This window comes from Plecotus auritus (genome assembly GCF_963455305.1).
Source record: "Plecotus auritus genome assembly, chromosome: 2".
Classification (NCBI taxonomy): Eukaryota; Metazoa; Chordata; class Mammalia; order Chiroptera; family Vespertilionidae; genus Plecotus; species Plecotus auritus.
This window is the reverse complement of record NC_137771.1, coordinates 226,228,613-226,248,813: the sequence shown is the minus strand read 5'-3', so window position 1 is coordinate 226,248,813 and position 20,201 is coordinate 226,228,613. Positions and strand designations below refer to the sequence as shown.

General features: G+C 45.5%; 1 protein-coding gene across 2 annotated transcripts in view; it reads left to right on the top strand.

The window, feature by feature from the left end:
• MORC3 (MORC family CW-type zinc finger 3) overlaps nucleotides 1–14,996 on the top strand; it is a 50,068-nt gene extending 35,072 nt beyond the window's left edge. For both annotated transcript variants that reach the window (XM_080658288.1, XM_080658287.1), the window contains 5 exons: nucleotides 52–97; nucleotides 1,983–2,146; nucleotides 8,475–9,360; nucleotides 11,652–11,809; nucleotides 13,622–14,996. In XM_080658288.1, coding sequence (XP_080514414.1) covers nucleotides 52–97; nucleotides 1,983–2,146; nucleotides 8,475–9,360; nucleotides 11,652–11,809; nucleotides 13,622–13,775 — 1,408 coding nt within the window. In that variant the 3' untranslated portion in view covers nucleotides 13,776–14,996. The remainder of the gene's footprint in view (nucleotides 1–51; nucleotides 98–1,982; nucleotides 2,147–8,474; nucleotides 9,361–11,651; nucleotides 11,810–13,621) is intronic.
• Nucleotides 14,997–20,201: the final 5,205 nt, after the last annotated feature.

Below are 20,201 nucleotides of genomic sequence, written 5' to 3'. Positions count from 1 at the left end.
GTCATGGCGAAGTAGATTTAAATATGTTTTTCTTTCTTTTTTTTTTTTAAGAGACAAGGACAAATTCAGGATCAGACAACTGGAAAGGATCCCTCAGGTAATGAAGCCTTCCATTTTATAGCCGTGTCTTATGTTGGGTAGAGATTACTTTAACAAATGTTTTTTGTTAATCCTCACATGAGAATATTTTTCCCATTGATTTTTTTTTTTTTTTTTTTTAACAGGAGTTGCCCAGGGGGTTGGGGGGAAGGAGGGGAGAAAAAGAGAAACATAGATTGGTTGCCTCACAGGCCTCACCTGGCTCTTGACTGGGAATCGAACTCGAGACCCTACAGTCCGAGGGCTGACTCTCTAACCACTGAGGCAAACGGGCTAGGGCACAGATATTTTTAAAGCTTAGGAGTTGCACACAAATTGAAGTGATCTTGTTCTTTCAGTTCAACTATTTCTCTTTTATTGTACCCCTCCTTGCCCTCTTTCGAACCCTGACTTCTTAACCCAACAACTTCATTCAAACTGTTCCAAAAACAAAAAAAATTTTTTTAAATAGAACAAGGGAGAGAGCAATAGAAACATCACCAATGAGAGAGAAACATTGATTGGTCGATCACTTGAGTGCCTCCTGCATGTCTCCTACTGGGGATCGAGCCCGAAACCCTGGCATGTTCTTGATCAGGAATCGGCGACCTCTTAGGTTGATGCTCAACCACTGAGCCACACTGGCAGTGCTAAACTATTCAGTTTTATTATTTAGTTGGGCATCTTTTTTTTTTTTTTTTTAAATATATTTTATTGATATTTTACAGAGAGGAAAGGAGAGGGATAGAAAGCCAGAAACATCGATGAGAGAAACATCGATCAGCTGCCTCCTGCACACCTCCCACTGGGGATGTGCCCGCAACGAAGGTACATGCCCCTGACCGGAATCGAACCCGGGACCCTTCAGTCCGCAGGCCGACGCTCTATCCACTGAGCCACACCGGTTCCGGCATCTTTTTTTTTTTTTTAATATCTAATTTTATTGATTTCTGAGAGGAAGGGAGAGGGAGAAAGGGAAACATCCATGATGAGAGAGAATCATGGATCGGCTGCCTCCTGCACGCCCCCTACTGGGGATTGAGCCTGCAACCTGGGCATGTGCCCTTGACCAGGAATCGAACCCGGGACCCTTCAGTCCATAGGCCGATGCTCTATCCACTGAGCAACACGGGCCAGGGCAGGGCATCTTCTGAGGAAAGGCAGACATTCTTTTTAGAATCCTGTTGCTAGGCAGTCAAGGAAAGGTACGCAGGAACACCCAGGAGCCAGGTTCTAGTCCTAACCTGGACGGAAGCTGTGGCGTTTTCTTTCTCTTCGTTGACCACTCTCCCTACCTTTTTCTTTCTTTCTGATTGCTTATTGGTGCTGAGGAGCCTGTTCTGAGTATGTGACTAGGTGCCCCTACTTGTGTGGGAAGTTTTGGTCTGCTGCAGATGTGTATGTTTGCTTGTCATTATGTTGAAATGTTTTCTTGTATAAAGCTTAGGATTGGGGGTGAGAACAGAACTGGGGGCTAAGAATAGTGAGTTTACTTGTTTTTAAAGGCAGTATCCTTATGACTATCTGTAACTTATTTCTCTTAGAACAAAAGTTTTTATTATATCTCCGTAAGTTGTATATATAGTACAGGGCCAACAAATCTTTTCTGTAAAAGACCAGATAGTGAATGTTCTGGGCTTTGTGGACTACATATAGTCTCTGTTGCATATTTTTCATTTGTTTTGTTCACACCTTAAAAAACATAAAACCGTTCTTAGCTCACTTGCAGGATGGATGTGGCTCATTGGCCTGTTGTATGTTGCTCCCTAGAGTAGCACAGGAAGTGGCAGGGGAGGATAGTTCTCAGCATCTTCTGCATAAGGGGAAAAAGGAAAATAATGTGTTGTGTTTTGGGCCTTGTTCGTTAAAAAAATTCCTTTAAGAATTTTTTTTCCCTCCAACAGATTGATACTGAACTGTTGTTTCGAACAATCTCTTTGCCAAGTCAAAGTTTTTCTCCCGTGAAGGACAGTGTTCCAAGAGGACATATTTCAGAAGCAGCGAACACTTATGCATCAAGACTTGTAAACAACAGGGGTTCACCCCAGTCTGAGCCTGAGAGCAACAGGTCAGTGGCAAAAATGTGCTTCCCATTGGGTGAGACAGAATTAAACAGAGACTTTCCTGGGCACTTGTAGGCACGTCTAAGAAATTGTGGTTTAGGTGCATGTAAAAAGTCTTAAGGACAAGTGACTGCTTATAGTATCTACATGTACTTATCCTATCCCACTTAAGCCACTTATTTAAGTAAATTACAAATATTAATTGTATTTATTGTGGAATTGGATCAAATTTTTACCTCTTTGAGATTTCCTATAGCATGAAATTTTCTGCTTTTTCTTTTTTTACTCATTACTCACGGATGTTTTTACTGATTTTTTTTTTTTCTTTTGAGAGAGAGATAGAGAGAGAGAGAGAGAGAGAGAGGAACATCAATGTGAGAGAGAGATCGATTGGTTGCCTCCCTTACATGCCTGACTGGGAATCGAACCTGCAAATTTTTGTTGTATGGGGCAATGCTCCAACTAACTGAGCTACACTGGCCGGGGCGGTTTCTGCTTTTAGAGTTGTCAGTATCTAAGTAAAGAAGAAAACAAAATAATTAACAGTATACTATATAATAAAAGACTAATATGCAAATTGTCCCCTCAACTCGGGGGAGTTCGACTGGGAGTTTGACCAGGAGGTGGGGCAGGCCAGCCCTCCCCCTGTCCTGCCATGCCCCCGATCAGCCCCACCCCCGATCTGGGCCTGCAGGCCAGATCCCATCTGTGCAAGAATCCGTGTACCAGGCCTCTAGTAATATTATAATGTTAAGTGTGACCTATACATTTTTAGCATAGCCCATGACACTGTATATATATATATATATATATTTTTTAATTTAATAAATCTTTATTGTTCAGATTATTACACTTGTTCCTCTTTTTTCCCCCCATAACTCCCCTCCACCTGGTTCCCACCCCACCCTCTGCCCTTACCTCCTCTGCACTGTCCTCATCCATAGGTGTACGATTTTTGTGCAGTCTCTTCCTGCACCCCCCACACCCCTTTCCCCTGAGAATTGTCAGTCCACTCCCTTTCTATGCCCCTGATTCTATTATATTCACCAGATTATTCTGTTCCTCAGATTTTTAATTCACTTGATTTTTAGGTTCACTTGTTGATAGACATGTATTTGTTGTTCATAATTTTTATCTTTACCTTTTTCTTCTTCCTCTTAAAGAATACCTTTCAGCATTTCATATAATACTGGTTTGGTGGTGATGAACTCCTTTAGCTTTTTCTTATTTGTGAAGCTCTTTATCTGCCCTTCAATTCTGAATGATAGCTTTGCTGGGTAGAGTAATCTTGGTTGTAGGTTCTTGCTATTCATCACTTTGAATATTTCTTGTCTGCATAGTTTCTGTTGAGAAATCAGCTGACAATCATATGGGTGCTCCCTTGTAGGTAATTAACTGTTTTTCTCTTGCTGCTTTTAATATTCTCTCTTTGTCTTTTGCTCTTGGCATTTTAATTATGATGTGTCTTGGTGTGGTCCTCTTTGGATTCCTTTTGTTTGGGGTTCTGTGCGCTTCCTGGACTTGTAAGTCTATTTCTTTCACCAGGTGGGGGAAGTTTTCAGTCATTATTTCTTCAAATAGGTTTTCAATATCTTGCTCTCTCTTCTTCTGGCACCCCCATAATTCTGATGTTGGTACGCTTGAGGTTGTCCCAGAGGCTCCTTACACTAGCTTCAAATTTTTGGATTCTTGTTTCTTTTTGCTTTTCCAGTTGAGTGTTTTTTGCTTCTTTGTAATTCATATCTCTGACTTGATTCTTGCAATCCTCTAGTCTGCTGTTAGGTCTCTGTATTATTTCAGTCAGTGTATGTTTAATTTCTAGTTGGTCCTTTTTCATATCCTCAAGGGTCTCACTAAATTTATCGGTCTTTTCTAGAAAATTCTTGAGTAACCTTATAACCATGGTTTTGAACTCTATATCCAGTCATTTGTTTTCCTCCATTTCTTTCATTTGTGATCTATTTCTTTGTCTCTGCTTCCCTGAGTTGGTACAGTAGCTTTGTGTGCTAGGTGTCTTATAGGGCACAGTGGCTCAGCTTCCCCAGTTAACCTGAGGTGGACACTCTTGGTGCACCCCTTTGTGGACTATGTGCTCAGCCTTGTTGTAATTAAGTCTTGATTGTTGTTGGTCTCACTGGGAGGAATTGACCTCCAGGCCAATTGGCTGTGAGGATCAGCTGTGTCTACGCTGGGAGAACTTCTGTGCTGGAGACACCCTTATGAGACAAGACTTGCAAAATTGCAAAAGCCTCTGTGCTCAGCTTGGATGGGGCGGAGTCTCAGGGCGGAGCAGACAGCTTTAGCTTCCCATCAGCCCTGCCCTATGAGGCCCCTGGGTCTCAGTGTCCCTCGGTAATCGCTGCAAGCACCTCTGAGAGAAAGCTGCCCTCGAGTTTCGCCCGCTGCCAGACAGTCCAGTTTCTCCCCCAGTGAATCTGGATTCCCAGATTCTCGCCTGGAACTGGAGTTCAGCGCAGTCGGGAGCCTCCGCCTTCCTCCCGCTAGAGAAAGCCAGCGGCACACTCAGCAGCCAGTCCTCTCTGCGCGCACTCGCGAGCGTGGCCCCAGACCTCTGCCTTTCGCGGCTCCCCTGAGTTTCCATGCGCTCCTCTCTCTCTTTTTTTTTTTTTAAATATATTTTATTGATTTTTTACAGAGAGGAAGGGAGAGGGATAGAGAGTGAGAAACATCGATGAGAGAGAAACATCGATCAGCTGCCTCCTGCACACTCCCCACCGGGGATGTGCCCGCAACCAAGGTACATGCCCTTGACCGGAATCGAACCTGGGACCCTTGAGTCCGCAGGCCGACGCTCTATCCACCGAGCCAAACGGGTTAGGGCGCGCTCCTCTCTTTTCCCGACAGTCCAGACTCCCCCCGTATGAGTCTGGGTCCCCAGGGTTTCGTCCAAAACTGGGGTTCAGTGCAGTCGGAATTGGAGTTCAGCACAGTCGGGAGCTTCTGCCTTCCTCCCGCTAGAGAAAGCTAGCCAGGCACTCAGCCGCCCGTCCTCTCCACGTGCGTGTCTCCGTACCTCCTCTGCGTCTCTGTGTTCCCCTCTCTTTCCTTCTAGTTGTAGAATTTCCACTCAGCCAGCTTTCCTGTGGTTCTGGATGATGTTCGTTCTGTCTTTTAGCTGTAGGTTTTTTAAAAAATATATATTTCATTGACTTTTTACAGAGAGGAAGGGAGAGGGAGTCCGAAACATCGATGAGAGAGAAACATCAATCAGCTGCCTCCTGCACACCCCCCACTGGGGATGTGCCCGCAACCAAGGTACATGCCTCTGACCGGAATCGAACCTGGGACCCTTGAGTCCGCAGACCGACGCTTTATCCACTGAACCAAACCGGTTAGGACTTAGCTGTAGTTTTGAAATAGTTGTGCGAGGCAACAGTTTAGGTGTTCACCTATGCCGCCATCTTGGTTTCTCGACACTGTATATTTTGGATGAATGGTTGGAGAAGGAAGGGAAAAAAAGGATGAGTGATAGTGGTTTGAACAATTAGTGAGCACTCTTGACTGGAATGACCCGGAAGGCTTCGTGATGAGGTTGTGCTTACTTCAGCTGGTTCCTGAAACCCTGAAAGCACAGGGCCCATTCAGAGGGAATGGAATGAACAGGTGAGGCGAGTGAACTGGTGGATCAGACCGACTACACCTGATGCTTATTGTTGAAAGGGAAACATTGGAACAAGGTTCTCTGAGATAGTGAAGCGAGAGTTTTGCAGAGGTTTTGTGACCATTAAATTCTCCAAGGGATTTGTGATCTTAGGAAAGATAGAAATAATTGCCTTTATGCATATGTACATGGAGCTGACCTTACAGCTCACATTCAGGGGACTTCTTTTGGGGCTGGACTGCTACTTAACTAAAAACTTGTGTGAATTTTTTTAAAACCAGTCTCCTTTGTATCCTTGGTTTTTCTTCATAAATATGGTTCCAGACAAAGTTAGAAAAAGAAATATCTGTAGTTTACAGAGAAAAAATGATGGAATTTATGTTTAAAAGTGACTATCATTAAAATGGAAGAAGAGAATAGAGAAAATTTTCATTAATTTTTAAAGCCTATATTCCTCAAATTCATAGAGTCAAAGTCTGTGACAATGACAAATTAGGAATGAGCCTGGTAAGAAAAATAATGGGGCAATTTCCAATCAACTGGTTAACTCCGGAGACCTGCACAGATCAGAACTTGGAAACACCGGTTCTTCTGAAGGTGGAAAGTAGGCCGAGAACAGGAGGCTTGCTTGCTCTCTTGCTGTGTGGGAAGGTGACCTTGTGGAGCAGTTTTTCTGCTGAAGGTGTCAGTGCGCCACTGTTTTGAAAACAGGAGTGAGCATAAATTTGAATACTGAGCGGTGAGAAGTCCCTCTCTCTTCCTCTGCTCACTGCGTTCCCAAGATAAAAGCTCTGGATGCGGAGTGTTTGCGTGCTCTTGGGTCACAAGCCCAGCCCGCACTCTGAAATAGAAAGAGATGGCCAAGGATCACCATGTACAAATTGAAAGGGAGTGACGAAACCAAGTGACATTTACTGGGAGGTGGGTAGATGTTGGACAAGTAAGCCTCTTAGAACGGAAAGGCAAGCAGTTGGAAGGTAGAAAAAGAGGAGACAGGAAGGTCAGCATCTGAATAGGGAATCCGAAAACAAAGGGAGGTAGTAATGGAAGAAAGACTTTATTCCACTACGTACACAGCATAATGTCTGGGGAAAGCGTCATTCCAATTTTTTTTTGTTTTTGTTTTTAAATATATTTCTTTATTGATTTCAGAGAGGAAGGGAGAAGGAGAGAGAGATGGAAACATCAATGATGAGAGAAAATCCTTCAGGCCCCCTACTGGGGATCGAGCCCACTAAACCCGGGCATGTGCCCTTGGCCAGAATCGAACCTAGGACTCTTCATTCTGCAGGCCGACGCTCTATCCATTGAGCCAAACCGGCTAGGGCACGTCTTGAAGTTTTAGACTCGGGGGAACAGAGCTGCTGTTAGAGAGGAGAAACAAACTGTACAAAGGCAGGGTGAGGCCTGCAGACACACTGAGTGTAGGTGGGAATCAGTGATGCTTCTACAGTTTTGAGAAAGTAACTTCCTACCTGAAAGTCTGTATAAAACCAAGCCAGTAAACACACCAGGTAAATAAAGACATCTTCATCAGCAAAATTTTACATTCTTATGTCCTGTGTACGCCTTCTCAAGATTTTATTAGAATTTGTACCCCTTTGATAGAGAATAAGGCAAGAAAGGAAGTTCTTTCTTTTTTTTTTTAATCCTCCTCTTAGGATACATTTTTTATTTTAATTTTTTATTTTTGAGAGAGAGGAAGTGGGGGAATAGAGAGGAATGTTGATGTCAGAGAGAATCATCGAGCCATTGCCTCCTGTATGCACCCCTACTGGGATCGTTTCTGCAACCTGGGTATGTGCCCTGACTGGGAATCGAACCAGCAACCTTTCAGTGCAAGGGATGATGTTCCAATCAACTGAGCCACCTGGTTGGGGCAGAAAATCTTAAATCAAGGAAACGTGAGGTCTGACACAGAAGGCCTAACCAGGAAACTAGTACAAATATCCCTTTAAAAGTGGCGCAAAAAGTAATCGGTGATAAATTCACAGAAACCTAAGGAAATGAAGAAAATGAGGCAGTTTTTAATGAGGGAATATTGTTTTACATGAAAGGATAGGGCATACTGGTTTGCTTCGTGGCTCACTTGATCACTGAATGTTGATACAAATCATGATGGGCGGATAGGGATGGCAGTGCCGCTCACTGAGCTTTAGAATACAAAGGGCGGACCTGCGGTGGTGGTGCATTCTGGTTTGGATGTGGGTACCTTGAAGTGCCCAGAGGACAGCAAATGAAGAGATGCTGGCAGGATACAGATCTGATACTTTAACGACATCTCAGCAGTGTTTTTTCAGCTGTAGAGGGAGAAGAGGATCTGTACCACATTAACTCATTGGGTAGTACTGTGCAATAATATATCACTGTTTTAAAAAATAAGCATGAGTGCCAAAACCGGTTTGGCTCAGTGGATAGAGCGTCGGCCTGCGGACTGAAAGGTCCCAGGTTCGATTCCGGTCAAGGGCATGTACCTTGGTTGCGGGCACATCCCCAGTAGGAGGTGTGCAAGAGGCAGCTGATCGATGTTTCTCTCTCATCGATGTTTCTGACTATCTATCCCTCTTCCTTCCTCTCTGTAAAAAATCAATAAAATATATATTAAAAAAATAAGCATGAGTATTCAGATTTTAAGGTAGAGTAATTCAAAGTCATCTATTTTGTTCATATCTATATTTCATAACTTCATTCGCATATAAAATCTTTTGCAGCATGAAACGGAGACTTTCTACTACTCGTTCCTCAATTTTGAATGCAAAGACTCCGAGATTGAGTAATCAAGCATTTGAAAATCCAGCTTATAAAGAGGATGATGATGTCATCATCTTAGAAGAAAACAGTACTCCCAAGCCTGCCGTAGAGCATAATGCTGAAGTGAAACCAGAACAGAGTCACATCGAGCAAAGTACTGTTCAGGATGAGCCTATGGGTGACAGTGAACCTTGTGACCAGACGAGTTCAACAGGTACCTTGCCATCCAGGTGTGAGCAGGCAACTGCTGTGGCCACCCAGACTGAAGTCCCAGGCGTGGTGGTTAAAAAGGAAGAGACTATTGAAGATGACCTCAATACAAGAAACGATACGGCTGCACCACCATCCTGTGTGGAAGCTGAAGGGAAGCCACAGGAAATGCAGGAGACCTTTGATAAAGCTGTGGGTGATGCTGGGTGCCAGATAAATGAACTGAGAAATGAGCTGCTTCTAGTTACCCAAGAAAAAGAAGATTATAAAAGACAGTGTCATATGTTTACTGACCAAATCAGGCTGTTACAACAGAGGATACTGGAAATGAATGACAAATACGTGAAGAAGGAAACTTGCCATCAATCTACCGAAACCGATGCTGTGTATTTACTTGAAAGTATTAATGGCAAATCTGAAAGTGTAGACCACATGGTGTCTCAGTATCGGCAAGCTCTGGACGAAATAGAAAGGCTGAAAAAACAGTGCAGTGCTTTGCAGCACGTGAAGCATGAGTGTAGTCAGTGTTCCAACAATGAGAGTAAGAGCGAGATGGATGAAATGGTTGTGCAGCTTGATGATGTGTTTCGACAGCTGGACAAATGCACTGTCGAGAGGGACCAGTATAAAAGTGAGGTGAGTTCTGTCACTCAGCATCCTGGTCGTCATGGGAATCCAGTGGCATCTCAACCTGAGACCACTGCCAGCTGCCGGATTGAAATATATCGCTTAGTACGAATTTCCACTGATTGCATGTCACTGTCCTGGTTCTCTGCTGAGGATTAGGCCTTCTGGGGGCATATGAAAATGTGAAGGGCAGTTTTGGTTCTGAAACTGTCTGGAGGTGATGGGCATTGCTGGGATTCAGCGGTGATGACGCGTCTGGTACGTGTCCTGTAGTGCACAGGACTTTGTTGCTTTGCTTCACAGTGTGCAGTTGTGGTCTGAGCTGGCTTTTCCGGCCCAGCCCTCATTTAGCTAACGTTCAAAGCAGAAGGAAAGAGGAAGATGCTGTTCCTAAAAGTTGTATATTCCATCTGTTGGGACTTAAGTTACCTGGCTAATGGGTGCCTTGGAACTGCAGTCTATTCGGGGGTTCTTTACTGAGGAAGAAGGAGATTTTATTATCAAGAACTAAGTATTGGCCTCTGCACTGCCTCCAGGTCAAATTTGGTAGCTACTTTTTAAGGAAAATTATTTTATGTATCACTAGAGGCCCAGTGCATGAAATTCGTGCACTCAGGGGGTGATGGGGTCTCTCAGCCCAGCCTGCGCCCTCTCGCAGTCTGGGAGCCCTCAGGGGTTTCTAAGTGACGGCTTAGGCCCGCTCCTGGTGGGGAGCAGGCCTAAGCTGTCAGTCAGACATCCTTAGCGCTGCCGCAGAGGTGGGAGAGGCTCCCGCCACTGCCGCTGTGCACGCTAACTGTGAGCCTGGCTTCTGGCTGAGCAGTGGGAGTGCATTGACCACCAGGGGGCAGCTCTTGCATTGAGTGTCTGCCCCCTGGTGGTCAGTGCATGTCATAGCAACTGGTAGACTAGTCAACTGTCTGCCCTCTGGTGGTCAGTGCACGTCATAGTGAGCGGTTGAGCGGCCTTAGCATATCATTAGCATATTATGCTTTGACTAGAGGCCCGGTGCAGGGAATTCGTGCACGGAGTGTGTGTCCCTCAGCCCAGCCTGCACCCTGTCCAATCTGGGACCCCTAGAGGGATGTCTGACTGCCCGTTTAGGCCCGATCCCATCCAGTGGGATTGGGCCTAAACGGGCAGTCGGACATCCCTCTCACAATCCAGCACTGCTGGCTCCCAACTGCTCGCCTGCCTGCCTGCCAGCCTAATCACCCCTAACCACTCCCCTGCCAGCCTGATTGATGCCTAACTGCTCACATGCCGGCCCGATTCCCTCAACTGCCCTCCCCTGCCGGCCCGATTGCCCCTAACTGCCCTCCCCTGCCAGCCTGGTCACCCCTAACTGCCCTCCCCTGCTGGCCCGGTAACCCCTAACTTCCCTTGCCAGCCTGATTGCACCTAACTGCCTTCCCCTGCAGGCCTGATCCCCCCAGCTGCCCTCCCCTGCAGGCCTGGTCCCCCCCAACTGCCCTCCCCTGTAGTCCTGGTTGTCCCTAACTGCCCTCCCCTGCCGGCCTGGTCACCCCTAACTGCCCTCCCCTGCCGGCCCAGTCACCCCTAACTGCCCTCCCCTGCCAGCCTGGTCACCCCTAACTGCTCTCCCCTGTTGGCCTGATTGCCCACAGCTGCCCTCCCCTGCTGGCCGTCTTGTGTCCACATGGTGTTGGCCATCTTTGACCACATGGGGGCGGCCATCTTGTGTGTTGGGAGTGACAGTCAATTTGCATATCACCTCTTTATTATATAGGATTATTATATAGGATTGGTTGAACGGCCTACTGGGCGACCAGACACTTAGCATAGAGGGCTGTTATTATGTAGGATGTGTACATGGTGTTTGAAAGGAGGGTTTTCCTCTGCTAAGTAGAATGTGGAAACAACATGGCCGTTCCGGAAATCCTGCTGACCTCACTGCTCAGTCAGGCTCCGTCTCCGTGTTACTGCGTAGGAGCCGGATGACATCATCGCCCACAGTCAGTCTGAGGTTGTGTTCTAACCCAGAGTGGGGCATGTGCCAGAAACAAGCCACTGTGACATCAGCGTCCTTTAGGCATTTTAATCTTGGTTTCCTAGTTTGCAGGTACCGTATATATTTTTAGTAAGTTGTAATGGACTTTTGTTCCTTTCAATGTACAAAGATGGGAAAATGAAACCAAACATTGAAAGCCATTGGGGGTTTTGTCTAATGTTTTTTTGTGGTAATTTTCATGAAGCAGGTTTTCTACATTTCTTAGCTTAAATTTGTACTTTGATATCCGCATTTCTAAATTTTACAGTAACTTTAATTTTCTTGTCAGGTTGAAATACTGCAAATGGAGAAATCACAAATTCGTTCACAGTGTGAAGAACTGAAAACTGAAATTGAACAATTAAAATCTGCAAATCAACAGAGAGGAACAGATGTTTCAACTTCAAGTAATATTGAAGAGTCTGTAAATTACGCCGATGGGGAAAGGTAATTTCAATTGAGCCACTTTGCTGTGCTGTAGTTCTGGTTATGAGATACTAATTTGCTATCACACATCTAACAGCTACTCTATCCAGAGCAGTTACTGACTGCTGTGACCCCAACATTGTCATAGACAGAGAAAGAGAAGTGCATATTATCATCCTTCCCTTCAGAGACTAACAGTTTAGGTCCAACTTAAGGTGAAATAGGAGCTCCGAAGGACTGAAGCTCTGGATTGGTCAGAGTGGTTTGGAATGTTTGATTTCTTTTACTTTTGTATTTGGCACCATTTCTTTAAGGTCTGCTATCCTCCTTTTACTACTATGTGCCTTCCCCCATCTTAACTTTTGGGAAATCCCACCGTTACTAAAAATTGCCATAGTACAAGTGATTATTAGGAAGAAGTTCTGTGAAAATCAGAAAACAGCAAGTGAATGATTACCCTCACCCTATCTCAGTAACGTATAAAATGGAACTGGGTTTCTGTTTTGATGTGTTTTTGAGAGTGGAGAAGTTCAGGTGGTGTGGGGGACAGTGTTGGTGCCGTGTTGATGGTTTGCCATTCATAAATAGACATTAAGGGCTAAGACTGTGCAACTTTTTTGCTAATATGATAGGACTTCAGAGCTAAAAGGTACTGTTGAGAAATAATCTACTACCCTCACTTGCCATCAATTATATTAGTACTGTTTTCTAGCTTAGTTTTTGAAGGACTTCACTAAATCTGTTATGTGGAGTGCTACACATAAGCATGGAGGGAAGGGTTCAGGAAAAAACTCCCCACTGGTGTTTCTAAGAACAGGAGCCACAGCACCTATGTTGCTTGTAGAAATGCAGGTCCGTGGGCCACAGTGCGGTTTATTAAACTGGACACTGAAACATCCCAGATGACTCTCTTGCACACTAACCTTTGAGTAACTGATGATCTTTTATTTATTTTTTAATCCCCACCTGAGGATATTTTTTCCCCATTGCTTTTAGAGAGAGTGGAAGGGAAGGGCGGGGAGAGAGAGAGTGAGAAAGAGCGACATCGATGTAAGAGAGACAGATTGGTCTCCTGTAAATGCATTTAAAAAATGGATAGTCAGTGACCTTTAGCATGAAGTCTTGCATTTTAAAAAGTCTTGTTTAGCATTAATTAACCCAATGTTTTAAGAGCGTCTTTGAGCACAGAACCATTCCTTTTTTTTAAAAATAAATATATTTTATTGATTTTTTACAGAGAGGAAGGGGGAGGGGTAAGAGTTTGAAACATCAATGAGAGAGAAACATCTATCAGCTGCCTCCTGTACACCCCCTACTGGGGATGTGCCTGCAACCAAGGTACATGCCCTTGACCGGAATCGAACCCGGGACCCTTCAGTCCGCAGGCCGACGCTCTATCCACTGAGCCAAACCGGTTAGGGCACAGAACCATTTCTTTCTCCTCTTACACAGCGATGGATATCTCATAGAACATGTGTTAGGGAACAGTTCTGTCTACTTTTCTTCACAGGCAGCTGAGTCAGAGATGCACTCTTATTCCAACCAGGATTCTCGCTGTTTTGTCACCATTTTCTAGGTGATGAGTTACATATTTTACCAGTCCATGTTTCTCCAGGCTCAAGTCAAAATTGTAAAAGTTGAAGGCAAAGAGCCACTAGTGTTACGAAACACTACTGACTACCAATAGATATGTAATTATTACATTGAATTACGAGTGATTAAATTATAAGTATTAAGCCCTACATGGACATTAAACTGTATTGCAATGTTTATCTAATAAATGTAATATTTGTGTTTTGTTTCTTTAAATAAATGTAATATTTGTATTTGCAGCTTCAAACTGCGATCTCTCCGAGTTAATGTGGGACAGCTGCTGGCCATGATTGTACCTGACCTCGATCTTCAGCAAGTGAATTACGATGTTGATGTCGTTGATGAGATTTTAGGACAAGTTGTCGAACAAATGAGTGAAATCAGTAGTTCTTAAAATCTATATTATGCAAGATAATAAAACTATTTGCTCAGTCCTTTTGGTTGTCCAGCTGTCAAAATGTAAATAATTTTGTTTTATAGATGTGATAGGTGACAGACTGAAGAACCATAATCTTTACTGTATCCTATGCATTCAAATGTGACCACAAACATGCGGACACATTATCACACTGTTTGAAATGCCTGTGAATCATTGATATTGAGCGACTGAATAGCTAACTCATGTTTCTGTTTTAAAATGTAAATATTTGTAACTAAGTCTGCACATATTTTTTTATTGCCCTAAAGGACATAAGTGTTTTTCACCAAGAGGTTTTCAGGTTGCCCCTAACCTTGTGCAATCTTTTCTGGTTTCCCAAAGTGTATTTTTATCTGAAGTGAGGGCTGTGCCATACATAAATGCAAATGGAAATGCTACCTTCGGTTTTCTTACAGAGAAGTTTAAATAGGCATTTGTAAAAAATGGATTAACACTCCTGATAAGTTGTAAGTGAATTGAGCATTACCATTTCTTTTCTATAAATGCTTATCTCCTGGAATATTTTTCTCATGAAAATAAGGTAAGCAGAAACTGTCTCCATCCATTTTGCCGGGATATTTTCTGTGCTGAGATCGCCAATCATCGTTAAAGTGTTTTTATACAACAAAGAAATAATCTTCAGTATAAAAAATTATCAAGCATATTAACTGTCTGAACCATGTTTACTTGGAAGCCCATTTTTGGCTGCTTAGCATGGAGTGGGCACAATAATTGCTAATATTCCTTTTAATGCATTTCCTGTGCAGCCTTTTTTATAGGATCACTACAGGTGAATGTGCGTTGGGGAAGAGTCTTTCTCAAGCACTACTGCATACCTTTCATGGGGTTACAGACTAAGCGTTCTGTGTCCTGGAGGGAGTTAAGCAACAAATTGCCCTAAGATTACAGTATCACATGCCATAAAAATTCATGCTTTCTTGGGTCCCTTGTTTTGTGCAATTTTAAAGAGCTGGCTTTCTATTGAGTTTAACTGTGTATATATAATTAATTTTCCACGACTAAAATGTGCATTATTTTTTCCAATGTTTTATCATTGCTATTTATTTTTACTTTTGTTTCTGAACATTCAATACATGTTTTTTGTATGTATGTTTTATTACATATCTGTCATATAGAATATCAAATTTTTACTGTACATTAAATTCTAGAAAAAGCAAATAAATGAAGATTGTTTTATTTGCTTGATAAATTGAAAGTGTATTTTTGGTATGAAGCTGGTTTTCTGTCACAATTGTATCTGCCCAAAACTTAAAAGTTCTTATAATAAAATAAAAATATATATGATGGCTAACTCTTCAGATATTACTTTTAAAGAATTCTGTATTCAAATTATATTTTGAAAACTAAAATTGTGTTCAGTAAGGACCCTAAGGTTGAGCTCATTTTACTACAGTTCTGTTTAGAAGACTCGGACTGCTTCTATTAGACTCTGAGACGGAGCTCCTGCTGAGCGAGTGTGAGCATGAGTGCTTATAGCTACACTCGAGCACAAATGCTTTCTGTGTCTACACCATTCAGTCTGAAGAAACTGTTTAAATGACAGCAGTCCAAGTTTGTGAATATCTATGTAGCCATTCTTTCTGGAATTTGCTATTTTTCCTTCCTTGTAAAAAATGTATTTTATGGATATTATCTGGCTTAATGGGGAAGTATTTATATATTTTTCATCCTTTAAGAAAATATTGCTAAGATAGATAAGGCAAGCAGATTTTTTTTAACTGTTCTAGTCAACAAAAGAGCAACTTTAGTGAGGTCTCAGGGTCACAGGATTCAAGCAGAAGGCCGCTGTGGGCTGAGGAGGTGGTGGAGGGGCCTTACTCAACCTTCTTCAGGGGGTGCAGGTTGTTGGTGCGGCCGCACTTCTTGAGACAGTTGATAGCACGGGGTTGAGGCTGATCATTTTGTCGCAGTTGTACTTCTGCGGGAGCTGGTGGAAGGACGCTCTGATGCTGCCACCTGCAGAGGAGGCACCAAGTGCAGGGTGGGCTCTGTCTGGATCAGGCGTCCTCAAACTATGGCCCGCGGGCCACATGCGGCCCGCCAAGGACATTTATCCGGCCCGCCGGGTGCCGCTGCCTGTCCTGCTTAGCAGCTGACTCGTCCCGGGCCCGCAGTGCGCATAGGAATTTGTTCATAGTTGTTTTTTTAAAGTATAGTCTGGCCCTCCAAGGGTCTGAGGGACAGTGAACTGGCCCCTGTTTAAAAAGTTTGAGGACCCCTGGTCTGGATGTTGTAATCAGAGAGTTCGGTGTTTGCCCACAAGAATCAGACGCTCCTGGTCAGAGGGATGCCCTATTGTCACGGATTTTAGCTTTGACATTCTCCGTGATGTCACTGGGCTCGACCTCAAGGACAGTGGCCTTACCAGTCAGGGTCTTCACAAAGATCTGCATCTTGGCATTGGAGACACGGCCTGGCTGCCTCATTGAAGAGAAAGATGCTTACGAGTTTGACCAAAAGCAACGTGGACTCTCATGGCATATATCCCATTTAGGTAGAGTAACCTGTCTTGTTTGCTAAATTACATTAGTAAAAGGCTAGTGTAGGAGGGCGGTGTTGCTTAAACTAATTAAAAACAAAATAGCATGAGAAGAGTGCTCAGTCCCAACAAACCGGACCCACTCTAGTCAGCTAAGGCTACAAAATCAGTAAAAGCTACGAGTTGACACAGCAGGCAGGAGTGGTGTGTCATCTAGATGTCCATCACGGGCCCCATATTCCTGATGTGCAGATGCTGCTGATGACGGCACATGGTCCGGATGCTTCATTCCGCTGTCACAGCCCATTCGGTTGTTAGTCATTGAGGAATAGTTAAGATGGCATATACTGGTGGTTTGCACCACCAGCTGCATATTAGAATCACCTGGGGAGTGATGTAGACTCCCAGTCCAGGCTGCACCCCCACTAAAGGTCTTTGGGATTGGACCAGATACCGTTTTTTTGGTGTTTTTTTTTAAGGCCTCCCACTAAGCCGTCAGAGCCAAGAACCATTCATTTGTAGCTGACAGGACCATTTGCAAATGTTGAACTCAGGTGGTTCCTGAAACACTCAGGACAGGTGTGGCCACTTTCTCACTGGAGTGTGCAAGGATGGGGAGGGGGGACAGTCAGAACTGGAACAGAATGGTAGTGAAAAGACTTCCTCACCACCTCCCTAAGGGTAACCACCATTGTGTTTTGTATGTCCTTCGAGAAAATATTAGTTGCACACATTTAAATGCGTTGTTTATATTTGTTTTTATCTCTAGATTTGATATATATTTGTATCAAAGTCAAACAAATATGCTCCTAATGCTCATTTATTTCTTGTCCCTTGACATAAAAAAGGTTACTATGGGAATTAATAAATACCACAAACACGTTTTTTAAAAAAAATGTATTGATTTTTTACTGAGAGGAAGGGAGAGGGATAGAGAGCTAGAAACCTCAGTGAGAGAGAAATATCGATCAGCTGCCTCTTGCACACTCCCTACTGGGGATGTGCCCGCAACCAAGGTACATGCCCTTGACGGGAATTGAACCTGGGACCTTTCAGTCCGGAGGCTGACGCTCTGTCCACTGAGCTAAACCAGTTAGGGCCACACACACTTTTTCAAGTATGTCCTGAGTATAAGTCCCAAATCTTTTAGAAGCCAATATATAAAGAACAAATCTCGCCAAAACCGGTTTGGCTCAGTGGATAGAGCGTCAGCCTGTGGACTGAAAGGTCCCAGGTTCGATTCCGGTCAAGGGCATGTAACTTGGTTGCGGGCACATCCCCAGTAGGGGGTGTGCAAGAGGCAGCTGGTCGATGTTTCTCTCTCATCGATGTTTCTGACTCTCTATCCCTCTTCCTTCCTCTCTGTAAAAAATCAATAAAATATATTAAAAAAAAAAAAAAAGAACAAATCTCAACATTTGTTTGCAAAAGGATAGAGACTTAGTTGATTTCAGTGTCATGACATCCAGGAAGAAAGAGCGGGGAATGGGGCGTAGGAGAGTCACTGGGGGAGGCTTTCTTCGAGGCTGCACAGGGTAGCATTCCTTTTGCGAAATCCCTTAGCCTTGAAGGCCCAGAAACCTGCTGTTAGCACAAGGGGAGTGTCCATCTGCCAAGGCCAATGTCATATCCGCCAAGCTCCCAGACTATGCAGCCAGGACTCCAGTTAATTTACAATGAGAATTAAAATAGCCTTGGAAACATATACCATTTGACCTGCTCATTCCCGTTCCAAAACGTCCAGGTCATCGCACATCCATCCTTTCCCATCACAGGTCCCACGGCTCCCACTTGGTGCTCTGCTGCCAACCGTGAGTCCTCATTTCCCAGCTGCTTATCCCAAACTCCATCACCTGAGCCCACTTTAAATGCCCCCTTCTCTTCAAACTTCTTTTGAGCCTTCATATCCAAAATAACCTTGTCCTTGGGACTGTAAGAGCACAAGGTTCCATTCACTTTATTTTTTAAATTTATTTCAGAGAGGAAGGGAGAGGGAGAAACATCAGAGAGAATCATTGAAGGGCTGCCCCCTGCACGCCCCCTACTGGGGATCGAGCCCAAAACCCGTGCATGTGCCCTTGGACCGGAATCGAGCCCAGGACCTTTCAGTGAGCGGGCCGACGCTGAACCGAACCGGCTAGGGCCACTTTACCTTTTTATTATAATTCCTCGCGTACATGACTACAGGAGGTCGAGTCTTTTATTGATTGAAATCCTAGAGACTAACGCAGGGCCCAATACAGGTTGCAGCTCAAAAGTTCGCTGCACCCGTGAAAGACTGGGGAGTCTCGGGCGGTCTGCGTTCCTGTCCCGCAGGACCGCTCTTGCCCTCCTCCTCCCGGCCGGTAAGTTTCCCGAGGGTCGGTCTGAGTCGGCATCAGCATGCGGCCCGGCGTGCAGCCGACGTGCTGGCAATGTTTGCTGAAAAAACGAAATCAACACTGGAAGAAGCGATTGAACGAATGAATGGATGACTCACCCATTCTCCCACCGCGTGCGCGCTCCGCGGAGCCGGCAGGAGCCAGCCAGCCCTGATTGGACGACTCAGCGGCGCGGGACCACCACGCTCGGCGCCCGGGGCGGGGCGCCCTGTAGCCCCGCCCACGGGGAGGCGGGGCCTGCGGCGCGCGGGAATCGGAGCGCGCGCTGGAGCGGCTGAATGACCGGGTCCCTGTGGGTAAGTTCTCCGCGCTGCTGGCTCCCGCGTCCCCGTGGGTCTCTGAGCCGGGCCGGGCCCGACAGGGGCGAGAGGCTCTCGCTGAGGGCAGGCGGCGGGGGTCAGGGATGCCTCCGGAGCGGTGCGCGTTCGGGCGGCCGATTCCCGCCCAGGCCCCGGCCCCGGCCCCGCGCGATCTCCTCCCCGCCAGGACAGGTCTCGGCTACCGGGGCGTGCGTCCTGTCCCGTGCGGCCTGGGGAGGGGGGGTCCCCTGCCCCGGGAGGACCCGTCCCTGGGACGCAGGGTTCCCTCGCTGTCCCGGCCCCTTCCTTTTGCAGCCCCCGGGCAGCCCCCTCTCCCGAATAGTCCCCTCCTCCTGCGGGCTCCTCCTCCTGCGGGCTCCTCCTCCGTGAGAGCCGCTTCCTCCTGCACCCCCTCCTCCTGGGAGCTCCCTTCACCTGGCTGCTAGGCTCCTGGGAAGTGGGGTTCCCTTGCTGGCCCCTCTGGCTCCCTCTGCGCGCCCCAAACCCCACTAAGCGGGCACGGGGGCTCAGCCCGCCGGCCTCCTGATGTTCTCCGCCTGCGTGTTCCATTTTGCTCTTCCAAGTAGCGGGAGAACAAACCCAACAGCCAGGGCTCAACAGAGCATTTAAAAAAATATATATTTTTTATTGATTTCAGAGGAAGAGAGAGAGAAACATCAATGATGAATGAGAGAGAATCATGGATCGGCTGCCTCCTGCACACCCCCTGCTGGGGATGCCCTTGATTGGAATCGATCCTGGGACCCTTCAGTCCACAGGCCGAGGCTCTATCCACTGAACCAAACCAGCAAGGGCTCGACAGAGCACTTCAGGTGCAACTTGCAAGGTGTTGTGTCAGGACATATTGGCATGCTTTCCAGTACAGCGTGCGTTAAAAAAAAAAGTGTTGATTGATTTTAGAGAGAGAGGGAGGGAGGAAGAGAGAGAGCGAGGGAGAAACATGATTTGTTGTTCCACTCATTTTAACCATCCATTGGTTGCTTCTTGGACGTGCCCTGACCTGCGACCCTGCGGGCAACCTAGGCGTACCAAGGATGATGCTGTAACGAACTAAGCTACCAGCGTGCATTTTCAGTGGCTAAAGCTTTCTGGCTCATCGTCAGGGTTCCGATTCCCAACGAGATCTCCTCTCCAATTCATTACCAACCGTTCCCGGCTTTCCTCTGTCTCTGGGAAAGAACGCTGCCCACGACGGGGGAAG